The 20,493-nt window shown below is 36.3% G+C and overlaps 1 protein-coding gene across 1 annotated transcript in view; it reads left to right on the top strand.

Moving 5' to 3' along the window:
• Nucleotides 1–20,081, top strand: part of LOC138149767 (SAM domain-containing protein SAMSN-1-like) — a 60,463-nt gene extending 40,382 nt beyond the window's left edge. Inside the window, exons 4-8 of the mRNA XM_069073036.1 lie at nucleotides 684–813; nucleotides 2,758–2,909; nucleotides 9,381–9,587; nucleotides 13,558–13,705; nucleotides 18,953–20,081. Coding sequence (XP_068929137.1) covers nucleotides 684–813; nucleotides 2,758–2,909; nucleotides 9,381–9,587; nucleotides 13,558–13,705; nucleotides 18,953–19,143 — 828 coding nt within the window. The 3' untranslated portion in view covers nucleotides 19,144–20,081. The remainder of the gene's footprint in view (nucleotides 1–683; nucleotides 814–2,757; nucleotides 2,910–9,380; nucleotides 9,588–13,557; nucleotides 13,706–18,952) is intronic.
• The last annotated feature ends 412 nt before the right edge of the window (nucleotides 20,082–20,493 follow it).

The following is a 20,493-nucleotide window of genomic DNA, read 5'->3' as shown; positions in this document are numbered from 1 at the left end:
ATTTAATTTTCCCTAGAAAAGGTCAAAGATTGTAAGGAGCAAGTCTGGGATAAAAATTTTAAAGAATCTTAAACAAACGGTGTTTCTTAATTGCAAATAACTCTGAGACTAAACAATTAGGAAAAGATTAAGCCTTTCTTGTATTTCCAAATGATCGATTGTGTTGACAAATAGATTTAGTAGCAAAAATGAAGCATCATAAACAGCTCAGTCAAATGTAGTTTCGTCAGAGACATGGCTGTCAATTAATTTTACCTTTCTAAAATATATTTGACAATATGTCAGTGCTAAATGGTAACCATTGTGATTTAAGTAGAATTTCACATTGGTTTCATCAGAAAGTTTTTTCCCCAAAATTCACTATAAATTTTTCTTTTAGGACAAGAAATTAATTAATTAATTAATGATGATCATGCTTTGTGCTGCTAATATTATATTCTTAAATATATTGATGCTAAATTATGATTTATTTGATGCATACAGGCTGTGTGTGTGTGCGTATATGTGAGACAGAGTGTGTATGTGTGTGTATATGTAAGGGAGATAGTGTGTATGTGTGTGTGCATATATGTAAGAGAGACAGAGTGTGTATGTGTGTGTGTGTGCATATGTAAGAGAGACAGAGTGTGTATTCAATAGAAATACTTTCCTCTGTCCTTACACTGTGATATTTGAAAATAAAGGATGAAGAGGATGAAGGAGAGGCCTACTCATATAGAAACAGTGACCCAGGAGTGGCAGCCTACATAGAGAAAATTCCTCTCAAAGGCAGTGACTCTATGGACAGTATCTACAGTGGTCAAAGTACATCCAGTAAGTTCAAAGGAACAAATAAAAAGTGCCAAGCATGATCATCTTGAGAGGTTAACTTTTAATGGCCTTATTTATGTGGAGTTAGTTTTATTTATCTAATTAGTCATGAAAGTCATGTGGTAACAAAAATAGCAAAATATTAAAATGTGTTTACTCCACATCAAGGCTCTACTGTTAAAAATTACACTTGATAAAATTATTAAGGATATATGTTGTTTCAAAAGCTTATAATGTTATGAGTACCATTTTGTTTTGAAAATTAATATTCAAAAAAAGTTTGCTACACAAATAAGTTTGAATCTTTACGTATAAAATACAGTAGAGAATGGAAACAATTATCTTAAACTTTGTCATTTTCTTCATTTTTCACCCATAGCACTCCAACTCTGAACCTTTTAATTGACTGTCCCCTTGCCTGAAATGGACTTCCCTCCTCACCTCTTTCTCAGAGCCTCTCTTCCTTTAAAGATTCAACTCAGGCATAGCCAGTCTATCACCGCATCTTGTTGTTTCTACTTTCACCATATCTCTCCTACATGTTCCTTTCTTTCCACTTACACATTTGTCACCCTAGGCAGACCTTCATCACCTTACATCTGGACAATTGCCTTCTGGCTGGTCTCCCTTCCTCAAGACTCTGTCCACTCCAGGCTTTTATGCACTTAACTGCCAAAGTGATTTTTAGTAAAATAGAGGTTTGGTTGACACTCAATAAACTAGCGGATGAAAGATGAACATCTCTCTGTGGCTTTTAAAAGTCCTTCACAACCTGGCCTTCGCTTACCTTTCCAGTTTTGAAGTACTTTGCTCGTCTCTAAGACCCAGCAATACAGACCTTGCTGTTCATTGAACAGGATATTCCATCTGTAGAAGCCTTCCCTTTCCTCATTGTCCCCTTGCCTAAGATGCATGCTCTCCTCACTTCAGCATCCTAGTTTCCCTGGTTTTTATTAAGATTCAGCTTAAATCCCATCTTCTGGAAGAGGTTTTTCCTCTTCCTCTTCCTCACTTTCCATTTACTCTAAACAACTATATTGTTTCACCCATTAATAATGTCAATTTTTTCGGGACAAGGACAGTATGTTTGCCTTCCATGTATCCTCAGTACTTAGCAGAGTGCCTGATATATAGAAAGTGCTTATCAATTGTTTGTTGACTACCTTCATACACAAAGTCTTTCTAGATCCCACCCCTATCCCATCGCACTTTCATCCCTGTCTTACATTTAATTATTTTGTATATATCCCCTTTATTTTTAGTTGTTGACAAAAACGTAGGAGCTTGTGATCAGTAGACAAAACTTATTAACTTAAATGGTAGTAAGTCTTTGCATGGAACTTTGAAGTGATTGCCTTGGGCTTTTATGGGTTAGTTGCGAATGAACTGATGCAGGGTTGTGGGTCAAAATCACCCTTTTGTGCTCAGCCTGAAAAAGGAACTCTTGATCTCAGTCTGGCTCATTGTTGGAAGAAAAATAAAAGAGTGCAAGTGAAAGACTAGAGAGTGGATTTTTGTCCCTCTCTGACTGTGTCAATACAGACACAACAACTAGTCCATTCACAGCTGATTCTTGGCAGCCCAAACCAATTATTTTTTATCCCCATTAGATAAAATAGAATAAAATTCCAAAACAAAGGCTGAGAACTGTGTACACTCATCAAATTAATCCAGGGAATCTCTGAATAGTCTCACACATAAGCGAGAAAATCTTTTGCTTATTCATTGCAAGAAAAAGGAAATGGTAAAGGATGAATGGAAGAAATAGAAATTGCTAACAGTTGATCTGCTAATCTGTAGTCAGCAGATATGTTGATTAGGTTAGGGAAAACTGCCACGAGACGCTTGTCGATGATTTTTTAGTATGATCCTTTTAAATTTGTTTCCAGATGATGCCTAAGAACATTCATACCACTACATATGAAATATTATCTCTGATTTCATCAGGTGGTGTCACCAGCTGTTCAGATGGCACAAGTAACAGAGACAGCTTTAGACTGGATGATGAAGTCCCATACACAGGGCCGTTCTGTGGCCGAGCCAGAGTACATACAGATTTCACACCAAGTCCCTATGACACTGACTCACTCAAAATTAAGGTAATTGAAATGTTAAAATCTTCTTGTTGTGAATGTTATAATAATGCTTATGTCTGCACAATATGTTTGGCATGGCAATGCCAGGTTCTTTGGATATGATGGAACTAGCTGTTCAGAGTAAAATATTGAACAAAATGTACTGTGGAGAGCAGTCCATCCAAGCTCAGGAATGGTTTTTCCAGATGATACTTTTTGAGAGCTCTTATTGTTAAAAATCCCTTAGCTTTATTTATTGATAACTTTTTAATAATACAATGATGTAAGGGGTCTTGAGGAAGAGGGGAATTATTTTCTGGTCATTGAAGGCCCCTCTATTTGGAAATATTCAGTTCCTACTACTAATTTTATTTTTTAATCCAATTTTTGTTAACTTATTATTTAAATCATTCATTTCCACAAGATTTTGAGTTACAAATTTTCTCCCCATTTTTCCCCTACCCACCGCCCCAAAATAGCGATCCCACTGCATATTCCCTCCTCCAATCTGCTCTCTCCCAGATCTTCTCCCATACCCCCTCCAATTTTCCAGTAGGGCATCTTGGATCTCTATGCCCCAGTGCCTGTGTGTCTTATTTCTTATTTCCCAGTTACATGTAAAATAATATGTATAACAGTACATAATATATATATTAAACATTTGATTTTAAAACTTTCAATTCCAGATTCATTCCCTTCCTCCCTTGTCACTCACCCTTACTGGAAAGATCAGCATTTCAGTATAGGCTGTACATGTGTAGCTATGCAAAACATTTCCATAATGAATATATTGTAAAAGACTGACTATATTTCCCTCCCTCCTATCCCACCTCCCATTTGTTCTATTCTCTACTTTGATCCTGTCCCTTTTCAAAAGTGGGTGCTTCCAATTTCCCTCCCCCCCCCCAGCCTGCCCTCCCTTCCATCATACCCCCTCTCATCCCCTTCCCCCCCTACTCTCCTATAGGGTGAGATATGCTATTTAGTGTGTATGTCATTCCCTCCCTAAGCCAAATTCAATGAGAATAAGGTTGACCCATTGCCTTTTGCCTTCCTGTTCTTCCCCTCCATTGTAACCATTTTCCCTTGCCTCTTCTATATCTACTGTTAGTTTTAAACTTTTAAAAAGATTAAGGGGGAAAAAGTACAATTCCAAAGGACTCATGATGGAAAATGCCATCCACATCAAGAAAAAAGAATTATGGGGTCTGAATATGAGGCAAAGCAGATTATTTTCTTTTTTGTTTTTGTTTTGTTTTATTTTTTTCTTTCTCATGGTTCCTCCCATTTGTTCTAATTCTTCTATACAACAGGACTAATGTGAAAACATGTTTAATACAAATGTATACATAGAGCCCATATCAGATTGCAAGCCATCTGGGGTGGGGGGGAAAAATTTAAAACTTACGGAAGTGAATGTTGAAACCTAAAAATAAATAAATTATCTTTTAAAAGGGCACAGTACCTTGCACAGGATAGCTGCAATATTTGATGAGTGAATGAATGAATGAAGAGTGAATGAATGAATGAATGAAGATAAAGATTTCAAACAGAAATTGAAACTCAAAATATCTCTGGAAGAACAAGGAGCAAAAAACAATTACAGGGAAACTAGGTAAAACATCACGAAGCAAAACTAGACTGTTCCTCCTACTTGTTTTAAATTCCTATAAGGGTGACAGAGGTGCCCCAACCTTTTGTTTTCCATTAATTATGCTGAAGTGTTCCTTCTTATGGTTTTAGACTGTTATTTATATATTTATATGTTATACTAAATGTTATAAACTGCACACTTTCATTTCATGCCATTGTATACTTCCTCATTTCATCTTGCCTCATTCTATTTAGGTATAAGCCTATAACAGAACAAGTTCTTAGAGAATCCTTATGGATTCTAATAGAGACTATCTTCCCTACCCAAGGGCACAGTCCTCAGTAACACATAGACAAAGCACTCTAGTCACCATAGGTGTATCGGGTAAAATGGGGTGTGGGAAGAGGGAGGTGAACTGAGTAGAGACACTAAACAGTCTTGAGACCAGTCACACTGCCACTGATCTCAAGCAGGAGGCAGCAATGCATACAGTTAGTTCTGCCATAACAAGACATATGTGCCCCTAAAAATCACCATGTGATGCTAAATCACATAATAAAAACTAGAGGGTTTATGAGAAAAAATGGAGTTAGGGGCACAACACACAAAAATTTCATCACTGAAACAGAAAAAAGACAGAAACAATAAAAATGGCAGCATAGTTTTATATGTGGGAAATGGGTAAGAAATCTAGTAATGCGACAATAAATAATGGTGGCATCCACAACCTTGGCTGCTCTTTCATCTGCACCCCCATTCCCATGACTGGGGTGGCCAAGTTGAAGCCCACAGGTAAGAGGATAGCCCCAATGGGCCACAGCTGGGACACAGAAGACGCAACGATAGAAGGTGAAGAAGTAGAAGGTAGAGGGGTGGAGTGCATAGATGAAGACTAACCCTTCTCTGCCCACAGCTCCAACTGCACCTGAAGATAGACAATAAATCCAGCACCTTACCCTGAAAATGCCTGAAGTTTGCTTGTGGAAGTGGCCACCAGAAAGGGGGCAGATTTTCCTCAGTACTTAAAGCTTTCCTTTTGCATGCACTACTTGATGTTTTTGAACCAGGATGTTTAGACATGTTAGGATGTTGCATAAATGGAGTTTTTATACAGAAAATTTCACAAATGTGAAAGAGTAGCAAGACACAACCTTGTAAGATAACACACTCAGTAAACTGAGTCATCTGGTAGATGTTTGAAGTGCATATGTGTATGCATTTTGTGTGTTCCTCCTCAGATCAATTTACCTAGGTGCAATTTTTCACATTTTTAATGTTTATTACAGATGAAATCGTGAATAAGCAAATGCAAAATTCCCATTAAGCTCAAATCACTTTGGAACAAATTCTTATTTTCAAAAGAAGTGTTTTAGCAGAACTCATTATACATAAAGTCCACTTACCTAAAAGCCAGTAAAATCTGGATTCAAGACCGACCTCTGACACATACAGACTGTATTAAGTTTTCCAACGTCTCAGTGCTCTAGGCTACTAATTTAAGACTAAGTTCCAGAAAAATCATTGACCTACATTGCTAAAGAGAGTTTCTTTACCCAGGACTTTCCTATGGCAATGAAATTATAAGTTGGATGCCTACTCTTCTCTTTAAAAATGTTTCCTAAGTTAGTAAATTCTATAGGAGGGCAATCTAAACTAAATTTGTCTCTATATTTACATAATAACCGATTCCCTTTACAATTTTTAAAAATCTATTTCAGGGGAATGTGCTATGCCTATTAATCAATTTTAACGCTGAGTCAACTGGATTCCTAGATGAGAGTTATATAAGATTTTTTCCCCTCTCATATTCAGATTAGGACAATTGGATAAATTTCATCTAATATTTACCACTTAAACTTGATCTTGACCAAAATGCTTCTAATGCCATATGCACTAAATCAAGCATTGAGTAATATGGCTAGTGCTTAATACTCAAAATGATATTTACATTTTTTATTTATTACATGCAACCATTCTATTTTCACATGGTGAATTGAGAGTGTTTAGATAATTTGATTTTTTCTTTTCCAATCAGGAAAGATTGAACTAGGTGAACTTGAAATAAAGGCATAACAACATATGTCCCTCTCTCCACCAAAAACATGTGCAGTTGAGAGTAACTTGGAGAGAAGGTGAGATGTTCCTTTGAGAGGCAAAACCACAATGTGAGGAACCTCCTATAAGGCATTGGCTGTGCTGCTATAGCAGCAAGCACCCCAGCATCCCCAGAGTGGCTGCCAACACAAGTTCTTAGATCTGCTTTTCTAAAGGAAAGCAATTCAAAATGGGTTAACAATCTTGCCTTAATCAAACATATGTCAAATCAAGCATTTACCTAGTTCAGGGGGAAAAGGTCAGCACCCTGAACTGCAGAGAATACAAACAAGTTACAAGCAGAAGTTACAAGCTGACAACAAATACAGAGAAACATCAGCAGACAGGCTTCCAGTTCTGACCATTACATCCATACCTAGTCACAGTTACCAGAGAGGGAAGCACTAACATCTGGGTTTTCAAAGCCGGGGGGGGGGGGGGGGGGGGGTGGGGCTCGACGGCTGCCCAAAGTCTTGTCTGGTCAAATCACACAACATTTCTCAAAGTTAGCCCCAAAGCAAAACCTCACATCAGGATATATATATATATATATACATATATAGCCTTCTCCTGGTTCAGAGAATGTCACAACCCTCTTGACCCATTGCCCAATCACAAAGTCTCAAGGTGTGGGCAATACTGAAAAATAAGCTTCCCTCCACAGGCTCCAGGTGACCACATTCAGCCTATTGGGGGCAGAGTATATTTTCAAATCAAGGAAGGTTCTCAGAGTCACTTAAGCCTATCAAAGGACCTAGGGGCAGGGAAGATCTTAGATTCCCATTCTCATAACAACTGCTACATATGAAAGGAAACAAACATCAGAAAGTTCTCAGTAATAATAATAACTAACATGTACAATGCCTTTAAGGTTTACAAGGCACTCCCACACATTATCTCATTGGAGCTTCACAAGAGCACTGTGAGATAGCGACTAGAGGTATTATTCTTATTTTACAGATGAGATTCAGAGTCAGAGTCAGAGATTCAGTGACTAGTCCAAGAAGATGCACTGGAAGCATTTTAGCTTTCCTTACTGTTACTATTGATTCACATTATAGGTTATTAATGAGTGTAATGTTAATGGAATCTGAAGATCTTCCATGCCCCTTTGTATCTGCAAGTAATCTGGTACTTAGCACCTTGTTTCAAGTTAACACCTTGTTTAAGCTATTTAATTAACACAGAAGTAGTTAACACCTTGGGAGGAAGTTGCTAATGTAACAGGAAGGGGCAGAATAAGGAGAAGCTACACCATATATAAGGAAGAACACAAGCTGGACAGAGAAAATTTTCTTGGGGCAAGCATCTGGAAGCTGGAGTTTCTGGCAGAGAGAGAATTTCCTGGGATGAGCTTCGTGGAGATGGAGCAGCTGCTGCCTTCGGGAAGGGGGGAGGGGCGTGGGGTGGAGACAGACAGACAGAATTTCTGTCAGTGAGCATCTGAAGGCTGGGCTGCTGCTGCTGGACTGGAACTTCCATGGAGAAAGTGATTTTTATTTTGAGAACAAAGATATTGAAGACTTCTGAGGGTCAGCTAGAGCTGCCAGAGGAAGCGTGACATTGGTGTCAGGTACTTTGTCTGTGGCTCTGTTAAGTTTTCTCTTCCCAGGAAGAGAAACTGTGAAGGACTTGAGGTGGACTGGACACTGTGAGCTTCAATACAGAGCAGGAACTGCATGGAGGGCTGCACAAGGACCTGGGAGCTTTCTGCCTTTGAACTCAGGTGGCAGTTGGTTAGATTGAGGCAGGACCTGGGACAGTGGAAGAGGAGGCATGGAAGCTGAAAGCCTTCCCCAAGTCAAGATGAAAAGACCTCTCCATGGGTACTGAGTAGTGACTGATGAAATTGTCTGAGTAGAGAACTGATGAAATTGTAATTTAATTGCACTCCAGGGGTGGAGTACTTTGACCTTTGTACTTTGTGATTAAACTGAGAAAGACTTTGTGATTGACCAAATGAATGTACTAACCATGGGTGGAGTATTTTGACTTTTGTACTTTGTGTCCCTTAAGGAGGCAAGGATGATTGAATGATTGAGTTACTAAATGATTGAGTCACTAAAAGATTGAGTTACTAAATGATTGTACTTTGTTCAAAACTATATGGCCACTTTGGTGAATATTTTTAGTGATTTTGGCCATTTTAGTGATAAGTTGTTGAGTTGTGACATGGTGAATGATGTATTTTGATTTTCTGTGATAAGTTGTAACATTGTGAATGCTGTACCTTGATTTTCTGTGAATATTTTGCTCTTATCTGTTATTGAATAGAGAGTTTGCTATACTATGTATTCAGAACTTGAAAGCTGTTCACAGCAGCAGTCCTCTGGAAAGCTGCTTGTGCTTGGCTTTACATTGGGCTGTAAACCCATAGGACATGTTTTTATGGGAATGATTTTGAAATGAAAAAAAATTCAAAACATTTATTTTCAGTTTTTATTTTAAGAAAGAAAAAGCCATTGATATTATTCTACCTCTTACTATAAGCACTGTACCTATATTTGCTATGCACACACCTGTATATACATACAGACATTCAAGATAGATCATTGTTAATTGTTATCATAAACATTCTTAAAAATTTTTCCACAGGTCTTGTGGGAAGAAAGCCAACTATTTTTATTGGATGGTACAACCCTGATTAACCTTCCCTTCCCAAAATGTCCCCTTTGGCTCTCTTCCTTCACTCTTGAATCCCTTCAGATTTCACTGTTACTCTCTCAGCTTCTACTCTATAAGGAAATACAGTTTGATCCATAGCATCAGAATTGTTTAAATTGATTTGAAGATTTTCTTTCTTCTAGAAAGGAGACATTATAGATATTATCTGCAAAACACCAATGGGTATGTGGACAGGAATGCTGAATAAAAAAGTGGGCAATTTCAAATTCATTTATGTGGATATAATCTTGGAAGAAGAAGCCACACCAAAGAAGATAAAAGCACACCAAAAGAATAAGAGGGTCAAACCACAAACTGTGCAGGAATTCTTGGAGAGTATTCTTCTTCAGGTCAGTGAATACATTTTCATGCTATTTTCTTTGCTTATAGATAATGTGGAGGTTCCATATCTAGAAGTAACTGCTGGATTTAACCTAAATCAGGTGATTTGGGCACCAATTAGTTACTGTCAGTCTCTACTGTCTATAACCTATAAAAAAGATCATTTTTATTTTGGGTTTCCTAGTGAGTATATTGCCATGAAAATTCTATTCATCCCAATTCAGATCGTTACTTGTATAAGCATTATGAATTCAAACTCTAAATACTGATTCAATTTGACAGAATACACACACATACATACACACATATAGGCATATCTCTATAAACACATCTATGTGTATGTGTATATAAATTTATAAATATGTATATGCACACTGAGAAATCCATCATGATGCAAAGTAAACATTTGTTCTCCATAAGTGGCTCTTGCTGTGATATTGCTGGGATAAATATTTATAGAAGATTGAGTGACTCTAGAGGAACTGCTAAACATCATAAATGCTTAGGATGAAAAGCTGAAAGAATATTTAAAGGCAAATATTAAGAATAACTGATATTTTTGATTACATTAAGATTTACAAAACACTTCATATACATGTATATACATGCATGCATGTATATATGTATACATGTATATATGTATATACACACATAGATATAGATATACGAACTCTATTTCAAACTGTATACATTATGAGGTAGATATTTCTTTGATGGCTCTATGATCCCAGAAATGTAGTTGTTTCTTAACAATTTTCTACAAATTCAAAATGAATTTGAATTTTTTACATATAGATCTCAACCCATCCACTTCTCATCCTTTGCAATTCTTCTCTATGTCTTTCCCTAAATTCTCCCCAGAAGGTCCACCCAATATGTAGGCAATCTTCCATATGTCTCACACTATATGGAAACAATTGTTATCCCTTTTTTATTCATTGCTTTCTCTAGGCTACCTTATTAATTTCAGGATTTTTGCTGCTAGATACCTCCACTTAACTATATTTTATACTAAATATAGCTATCTTTGTGTCTTCTATATGTTAGATGTACATAAGCTTAGAACTCTTAGATGTGCTTTATATTCAACAACAGAAGTCACAACTTGGGGCTACACCTTTGCGATAGGTTCAGCCCAGAAATGAGTAAATGTTCTTGCTCCTTCCTTATGTATTCACCTCCTGTCTTCGATCTGCAACTTTTCATATCTACAGAATTTATACAATTTATTCCCTAAAAAGAGGACAAGTAGTACTGAATTGAATAAATTTTACTAATTTGTTTTCTGAGTATAAAGTTATTAAAATTACAGTAAATGTATGAAGAACTGCAGCTTTCAGACTGTTGAAGCTGGCTGAGACCTTAAAAGTCATCCAGTCTATTCATCTTCCAAATGAAGACTCTCTGAGGAAGCTATTTGCTTTAGCCCACAGAGCTAGTTAGTACTACTCCCCAGATTCTGACTCAGGTTTATCTCTTAACCCTCCTTTCGTATTCTTTCTGTTATAATAAACTGCCTGAAATGGCCTTTATTGACCTTTCAGGTTCTGGTGATAAAGTTTTCTCTTGAAAACTATACTTATACTCTACCATTTTCTAAATATGATTTAACTACTTCTCTTTTATTTATTTTTGAAACTATGAAGTACAGCTTATTTTTACATTTTCCCACATGGGGTTTTTCTGATTTTAGCAAGTTTACTCCTCTTACTTCCTTTTACTTATTATGAAATCATAAGCAAATAAAAGTAGGAAATTAAAGGAAGTCAATATACAGTAGCTACATATCATTGCATCCCTAGTTACTAACATAATAACTGACAAATATTGGGTGCTTAACAAATGCTTGCTGAATTCAATAAAACATAATTCAATATACTATACATATATAATTCAATATAATAATCATTGCTTACATGTATACAGTATTCTGTGTTTTACAAAGTTCTTCATAACATTGCTAGAAAGAAGGTAGTACAAGGAATTTTACAAATGTAAAACTGACTCAGTTCAAAGAGGTTGACTTGAAATACACATAATTACATCACTACTTAGTGATGTCTAGGAAGCTAATCTAATAGTCTTTATATAAGCATTTTTGTAAAGAGAATTTTTAAAACACCTACTATGTACCCATGTTGTGCTGGGTAGTGACCATACAAATTCAAAAGTGAAACAGCCACTGACCTCAAGGAATTCATATTCTAATAAGGGATTAAACTCATGCCCACTCCAATATCAATGTGGTATTGATTTGATTACTGTTCTCAAACCAAGAGTAATGGGTGGAAAACAGTAGTGAGAAGGGGAAGGAGGATAAATGAGAGCAGATGGCAAAGTGCCTCCCATAAACCCTGATTTCCTAGTGAATGGCGGATGGTTGGAAGTATAGCTTGAGATGTGAGACCAGCTAATAACAAAGGGTTAGGTTAAATGTCATGCACTAACCCACCAATGAGGATAGTCATACCAGAAGGAAGAGTCTAAAAATTTGAATGAAAAGAAGGGGAGGGGTGGGGGTGGGGGGTTTGAGACAGAGAAAGACAAAGATTATTGGAGTATGTAATGGCTGAATCACATATACTTGGTTTTCTCATCTAAAACTTCCTCTTATTACAAGGCAATACTGAGGGTTATAATCCCATTATTCCTCCTCCCTCCTCATTGGTCATTCCCCTGTTGCTTACATATGCATTTAGGCTCCCTTTATAATAATTGCTACACTTACATTCTTAATATGTGTAGGTTAAAAGGACTTTTAAATAAAATGGCCTGAGGCATCTTTAGCATGAAAGCTATTATTGAATAAACTACTAGAAAAATCCTGCTGTAAGGAACTATAAATCTGATTAGATTCAACATTGTACTTAATTCCCCATGTGAGAAATGAATATTTTTCTCTTGTATTTAATAACTAATTATTATATCAGGACCAAGGTTTTCCCCCTACTTTCTACTTCCTCAACCAGAAGTGTGGGAAACCTCTCTTAAAGATTTACCCAGGCCACGATCTAATCAGACAGTAAAAGCAATTCTAAGTGTTGGGTGTATTCCTGCTCTTTATGTTTGCTCATAAAGTTCAGGGAAAATCTTGGTTTTCCCTGCTGTCAAGAAAGGTGATATGGAAACTGACGTCTCTTTGACCAAGATTTGGGTGACCTAAGTCAAGTAACCCAAGACCCTCATTTAATATAACCCACCTCCCACTGTGTTAACCAATAAGAGTTTACTGGTACCCTCGGCCATGGATTCTTTGAAGGGCATGTAAACTGCAGGGCTTCCACCATCTTGGGCGTTTGGTCTCAGAGAGACAGCCAAATGACTACTGTTTTGTTAATAACTATACAGGTTGTAAAATGAGTTGTTTTCACCTCAGATTTCTCATGAATTACAGTCTACAAATGGAATGCTCACACAAAAAGGATAAACAGAAAATGGGCTTCTTCCTCACTGACACCTTTGGGTCTTGCTCTGGCTTTGCTGCTCAAGACCGTAAGCAGAGCTGTAACTAGGAGTCCCAGAAGCTAGTACAATGCCTGGCATGTAGTGGGTGCTTAATAAATGCTCACTGAATTGAACTGAAAATGCAGTTTCACGGGAAGCTTGGTGGAGGACGGCAGTGCAGGCCCCTAGGAAGCCTTCAGACGCAGTCATATAGCGCGTTCCCTCTTCTTCCTCTAACTTCCACCAGACCATTATTTTGCTTACTCACCCTTTCCTGGAGTTGACCTTCTTCCACCACTCCTCTATGGGTAGGGATGGACAAAACACGTGGAGCTTCTGGGATGAACTGGAGAGGAAAAACACTCCTTTGAATGTCAGCTCTATGGCTCTTACCAAAGCCCAAGAAATCATTTTTATACAGTCTATAGTCAGATTCTGCATGTTCTAGGAATGTTAAGATGTGTGATGCTTTGTAACGGAGGTGTGTACATACATATACAAAAGCATACCCAGTTAAATTATTTTTTTGTCTAGGAGTATACTTCGACACTTTTGCTAAATGGATATGAGACCCTGGAAGATTTAAAAGATCTAAAGGAAAGTCATTTGATTGAACTGAACATTGAAAACCCAGAAGACAGGATGAGGTTGCTATCAGCAGCTGAAAATCTATTTGATGAAAGTAAGTTACCATAGTTTATTTAGCTGGAAAAGATAAGCATTTCAAGGTAAAAGGGGAAATCATTACACATAGTCATAACTGTCTTCACAAGAATCTTACGCATTAATCTTTCCCCTAAAATCCAAACATACAAAGACATTTCATAGGAAAAATATTAGCCAATTATATTTTAGTGATTGTTTATATATCACAAATCCATTCTACTCTAAAACTTATTGGTGACCATTATCCTTCCATCTGCCCCCAAAATATTAAGTCACCATTTTTTAACATTTTTATTTTTAAGGTCAGTATTTAAATGGCACTACAGAAAGTCATTATACATTTCTTTTCTTTCTTTATCTTTATATTAATAGCTATAATAGTATTCACTCAAATGTACATGAACCATTTGAAACTCTATAATGATAGCTCTCCTGTTCAAAGCAATATATTCTATACAACCATTTTTTCTTTCCAGTCCTACCTTCATTCCACATTTAGTTTCTATTTTGGCTCTAGAACAAGGATTATGTTGCTTATAACAACAATATATCTTCTTCCAAAATAGAGTGGCTATCTATGTTTGAAAATAGAAAATTCCAAATTAGTCAATTTCATAAAGACCTAAATAATTGCTCTAAAATATCAGTAAAAGAAGCCTCACACTTATTATTGCATACCATATACATGAATCTTAATGTGAATATACAAACACACATGCTGTCAAGCTTGAAGAGGAAAAAAAAGGCAAAATAAGTTTGACATAACCACTATTTGTGGTCAAAACATAAGCCAAAGAACTAACATTTCTTTGATACTTAGTCTAATCAGATAATCTGAAAGTGTTAGCGTATACATGTCAAAAAGATGTATGTTACATATTAGACCATTCTTACTAAATGCCATTTGTTTTATATAAAATTGTGCTTTACTTAAGAAATAAAGAATGACTTTCATTTGCTGATAAGATGGGGAGTTCTGAAGACTCTGCTCTGTGCAACAGTAGCTTACTTTTATCTGTTACTTTACTGTACGTATATCTTCTACTACCTCACTAAAGATTAAATATACACCTTCAGTGTGACTTTAGTGATAAGGGCCTTGAATATATGGCTGCATAAAACTGAAAAGCCATTTTTAAAGCTAAAGTCAAAAGTTAAAAATAAAGAATTTGGGGAAGTACAGCTCAAGATTTTTTCCATCAATTTTTTTCTGCCAGTTAAGTAATACCACCATTTAGGGAACATTCTTCTTTTATTGTTGGTTGGTTACAAGAACATCTTTGGTTCATTCGAAACAAAGAGTTGAATAGAGTTTTTTTTAGCCTTGATGATAATAATTGAAGCTTTAGGAAAGGGTAGAAAAAGATTTCATTAGTTATTAATGTAGCTAAAGATGACTAGGTAAAGAGGATGGGATATTGGGGTAGGATATTATGAGGATTGTGTGTGTGTGTGTGTGTGTGTGTGTGTGTGTGTGGTAGAATAAAGAGAAATTTGAGACTCAGAATAGTCAATTGTCATTCTTCCACCCCTACCAAAAAAGTAATACTCTCCCTCACTTTAACTTTGAGGATGTAAATAGGGTGAACACTTTTGGGGGGGGGGTGTCATTGCTTGACAGATAGTACAGATGATTATATATTAGTTGACAAGAGCATTTAGCATGGTGTTAGAGCTGATTGCAGTATTTAGCTGGAAGAGAAGACTTCTGCCAACTTCCCCTGAGAAAGGACTAACACTGTGAAATTCTGAGTTTTGCATTTGCATTGAATGAATATGAACAAACTTTATTTATTGACTATCTCATATTTCATCAAGGATGCTAAGTAAGGTTAAGAGAGACTTTTGGTAGTGAATGATGCTCAAAGATAAGTATAAAATACACAGTTTCTGGTTTATTTTATGCTGCTTATTAATGCCAGTTTTTCATTTAACTGGCAAATAATTCACTTGCTTTGATAGCACTAAAAGTATCTCATAAAAGTTCTTGCTACATGACATATTTTCTAGCAGTGTAGCGTAGCAGAAAAAGAGCTACATTAGGTTTCAGTCCTAGCTGACCACAGATGAACCAATCATTCAATCAGCATTAGGTGGCTCAGTGGATAGAGTGCTAGGCTGGGAGTCAGGAAGACTCATCTTCCTGAGTTCAAGTCCAGCCTCAAAGGCTTACTAGCTGTGTGATCCTGGGCAAGTCACCTAACCCTGCTAGCATCAGTTCCTCATCTGTAAAATGGCAAACTTCTCCAGTATCTCTGCTGAAAAAACCCCACATGGGGTCATGAAAATCCCGAAAAGTCCTTCAAAGCTGAATAACAACAGTACTCGCCATGCATTATGCTGGGCATTAGGGATACAAAGAAAATGAAAACAAAAAGACCTTGACTTTAAGAAGATTACATTCTAATGAGGGATGCAACATGTGCATAGACATATGTGAGATAAATCCAAAGTTCTGTGACCCAGGCTCCTGTGGGAATGCCCAGGTCTCTTTATCTTGAGCATGCTGTGTCCTCTGCCACATAGGTGGGGTAGCCTTTTTTGATTGGCTGCCTGAATCTGAGGCACTCACTCTCATCTATTCAGTTCATGATGTTCAATCTTTGGGATCTGGGTCATTGCTGTTTGTACACAGCCAATGAGAGTGGCTTAGCCTAGTGAAGAGGGAAGGGTTTAGCCTCCCTAATTTTAGTGATGCCGACAGCCAGTCAAAGGCAGCTACCTCACTACCCCACCCCCCAACATGGCAGGGGATGCAATGCCAGGCAAACTGGGAATGATCAAAAGGCCTCTCAATTGTGGGTTAGGAGAACTGGGAGAACCCAGAGAAGCCCAGGTTGCACAATATATGAACAACCTTAGAGGGGAAGGTACCAGGTTCTGGGCAGCCAAGAAGGGCCTCCTAAAAAGTGGGCATTTGGGTTCAGTCAAGATTCTAAACCAGAGATTCTAAGAGGCAGAGATAAGGGGAGGAGACACTGTGTTCTAGGAATGGGAGACAGCTAACACAAAGTCACAAAGACCAGGCATGCAACGTGAGGAAAAGTCAGCAAGTCAATATTGCTGAACTACAGAATGTGGAGAACAGAGTAATTGAAGATCTTTTTTAAAAGAAGTTTATATTTGACCCTAGAGGTGAGAGAACCATTGGAGTAAGGGTATGACATGGTTAGACCTATGTTTTAGAAAAAATCCCTTTGGGAAGATGAATAGAGAATGGGAGGGACTGGAGACAGGGCAACTTACCTCTCTGACTATGCCCTTGGGTGACCCAGCCCGCCATTGTTAGTAGAGTTTGGGGAAGTGTGTGTGTATGCATGTATGCATGCATGTGTAAGAACAGGTACATGGATCTAACTACCAACACATGCATGCACAAATATACACACATACTCATATGTGAAAGTATACACACATCCCCCCCAAACCCTACTAACAAGTGGCAGACTGGGTCACCAGAGGACACCTACAAGTTCCCATTCAAGGTTCTATGGGAACTCGTAAGGTTTGGAAGGGGTGGGGTTTCTTTTACTATACTCTCTATTGGTCTCCTTCCTATAAATATGTGTGAATGTATATTTACATATGTATGTACATGTTTATATATATTACATATATGTGTGTATATGTATATATCTTATAACCTTTAGCCTACATTTTTAAAGGTTACATAATTTTAAAATCCAACTTTAAATCTTAAAGCATGCAGGTTCATAACCAGAGTTAACATTTCAGAGACTAAGGTGACAGGTCTAATATATTTGAATCAGATGTAGTATCAGAGCAATATAAATGCCTGAATATTTATGGTATAGTCACATTGTTTTTATATTGCATTATAATTATATTCAATTTGCTTCCATTTGGAAACCACTTCTTTGACAAGATTGAAAATCTAAATTTTTGGTTTTAAGTGCCTAGCATAATTCTTTATATAAAACAAGTAGTCAATAAATATTTTCTTAATTAATTCCAGAGCTTTAGAAAACATCAGAAAAAATGCTAGCAGATTTTTAAAATCTTAAAAGATCTTTATAAAAATTCAGCTGCTTATTAAACACATTACTAAACCGAAAATTTTAAAATACATAGTTAGGGGTCTTTGAATTAAATTGGTTAAATTTGATTATATTGATCACATGTATTATCTTGCTATATAAATATAAGTTCTTATTGTTAGTAAAGAATGTGTCCAGCACAGGTAGCCAGAATGAAAAACAGATGGAAAAAACTTTGGATAGAGTAATATGAAGCCATCACTTTCCCTGGAAAAAAAATCTTCCAAAGCATATGTCCTAAAAACTGATGGTAACATGCATATCTATCAAGTATAGGACACTACTGTGAGGGAAAGACTTAGTGAAAGGAAAATCAAAACTTAACCTGTAAGATATGACATAATAATGCCGCCCTTTCCTATGGTGTAAACTTGTTTTGATTCTCTCCATTGTAGTATAAAGGCAAAGGAAACAAACTTTCCTAGGATTGTTCAACTCTGAATGGCAACTGTGAGAAGCATATCCAGTCTTAAAATTCTATAACGTATTATTTAATAAATTCCCGCTGTCCTATAAATTATCGTACTGTATACACTTTTGAGCTGAAAAATTAACAATGGACTTATTCTCAAGGCTCACTATTGATCTGGGTTATACATTTCAAATTACAAATGCCTTTCTCTGGTGATGCACTGAAGCATTTGGAGAAGCAATCAGTCACAGTGTTTATAAGTTCCTCTCTCTGGCCTTAGGGGCTACAGTGCTATATTTAGAGTCAAAAAGATCTGATTCTAATTTGGCCTCATACTATCTATATGACTGTGGTCAAGTCATTTAATCTTTCTGCATCTCAATTTTCTCATATGTAAAATTAAAACTACAATAATACTTGTAGTGAGTGTTTTAAAAGGTTGATAAGTTAGAGATAATACATCTAAAGCTCTTTGGCAACATCTATTTACATAGTGCTTTAATGTTTTGCAACAATGAAAAACATAAGCCGACATCATCCTCACATAGTTTGTACTGTAGTCAGGATTGTAAAAGTGAATCAGGACAAAAATCTGTACTTTTTGTCAAAGAACCATGTCTAGACAGTTTGATCTCAAACTTTTTTTGTGTTTAAATAATGCAATATTTGCTTCCTGCAATTTCCCTTTTTAATTGTGAAAAAATAAGAATAACTCAAAATAATGATCAGTCCCACCTTGAGACCCACAAAAGGTTCAATTTTGCTTAATTCTTGTCTTTTCTCCTATTTACAGTTTTAGAAGAAGTGAGTGAACCTGTATCCCCATCTCTAAAGCCAGATGTCACGTTTAACACATCACAGCTCAACGACTGTCCAAGAGACTCTGGTTGTTATATCTCATCAGAAAGTTCAGACAATAGCAAAGAAGATCTGGAGCCTGAAAATCTGTCTAACATGGTAGAGAAAATTACTATCGCAGAGTGAGCTGATTAAGCCTGTTTTTCAACATTTTAAGCAGATTCAAAGATGAGACTAATAGCCAATTAATCAAGATGGAAATGGAGTAGTGAATTATAACATGTTTAAGAAGGCACACAGATTTGATTATCTTGAGGTTTCAAAATTAAGGTTAAAAAAACTTCATTTTTTTTGAAGGCAAGGCAAATGGGGTTAAGTGACTTGCCCAAGGTCACACAGCTAGTAAGTGTGTCAAGTGTCTGAGACCGGATTTGAACTCAGGTTCTCCTGACTCCAGGGCCAGTGCTCTATTCACTTAGTCACCTAGCTGCCCAAAACAACTTCATCATTAAATGGTTTGTAGATTATAGTTGTAAGAACAAATAAGAGAAAAATATGTGTTTGTAAAAAACTTTCTAAATCAAAAGTTATTGTTCTTCATGCATTCCAAATTGTTGTAAATAATGTATGTATTTATTATTTTAAATCTTCTCTTTCTCTTCATGTCACCTTTTTTACATGACTTACCTTTAGAAGTATTTTATAAGTTCATCATCTTAATATCTTTCCTTTAAGAAAAAGCAGTAAAACCTCCATGCCTAACAGTTACAAATTTGTGTGTGTGATTATAGTGATGAATAGCTTTGCCACAAACAACTGCCCATAAACTTAACTGTAAATCTTTTGTCAATATCCCTCCTTTCCCTACCTCTATCTCAAGCAAGTTGTTAAAGTATTTTTACCAGGCATGGTTTATATTTTGAAAATCATTTTAATGATTTTTTTCCTGGTTAAATATTTACCAATGTTTTTTAAAAGAGCTAAAAGAGGTTTTACTAAAAGTAAAACCTTTAATAAAATTACTTTTAATGTAAATACCATTGATTTTGTCCTAAAATATTTATATCATGTACCTTTTGTTTCAAAATTGTCTTAATGTTGATAATAAATAGAACTATGTGGTATTTATAGTTTCCAGGCTGTGTTCTTTATAAAAGGCTCCATAAGTTGAGACATGCAGAGAGGGGTTTTTTTTTATCATAATATGGATATGAAATCAATTTACTAATTTTTACATCATGTATCCTAGATTACACTTTTGTATTTAAGCTACTGTTCATCCTTTTAAGAAGATTCCACAAGACTGCCTACAACATTTAGTAGAAAGTACATGTTAAATAGAAATAAGTAAGACCTTTAAAAAGTTCCATATGCTGCATCTATGCTGAGAATGAAGGAAAGAAAAGAAGTCCTTGGAGATTCTGGAAAATGTTTCACGATTACTCATTGATGACCCATTCAAGAGCAAATAGGACTAACCTATCATGAGGATCTTTGTGGAGAGGTGTACGTGGGACACATAGCATCTTTTTTTCC

This window comes from Petaurus breviceps, unplaced genomic scaffold (genome assembly GCF_028583685.1).
Source record: "Petaurus breviceps papuanus isolate PSGF00001 unplaced genomic scaffold, PetGlider_PUasm1.0 90849, whole genome shotgun sequence".
NCBI classification, from domain to species: Eukaryota; Metazoa; Chordata; class Mammalia; order Diprotodontia; family Petauridae; genus Petaurus; species Petaurus breviceps.
The sequence above is the reverse complement of the archived record's forward strand: the minus strand, read 5'-3'. Positions and strand labels throughout refer to the sequence as shown.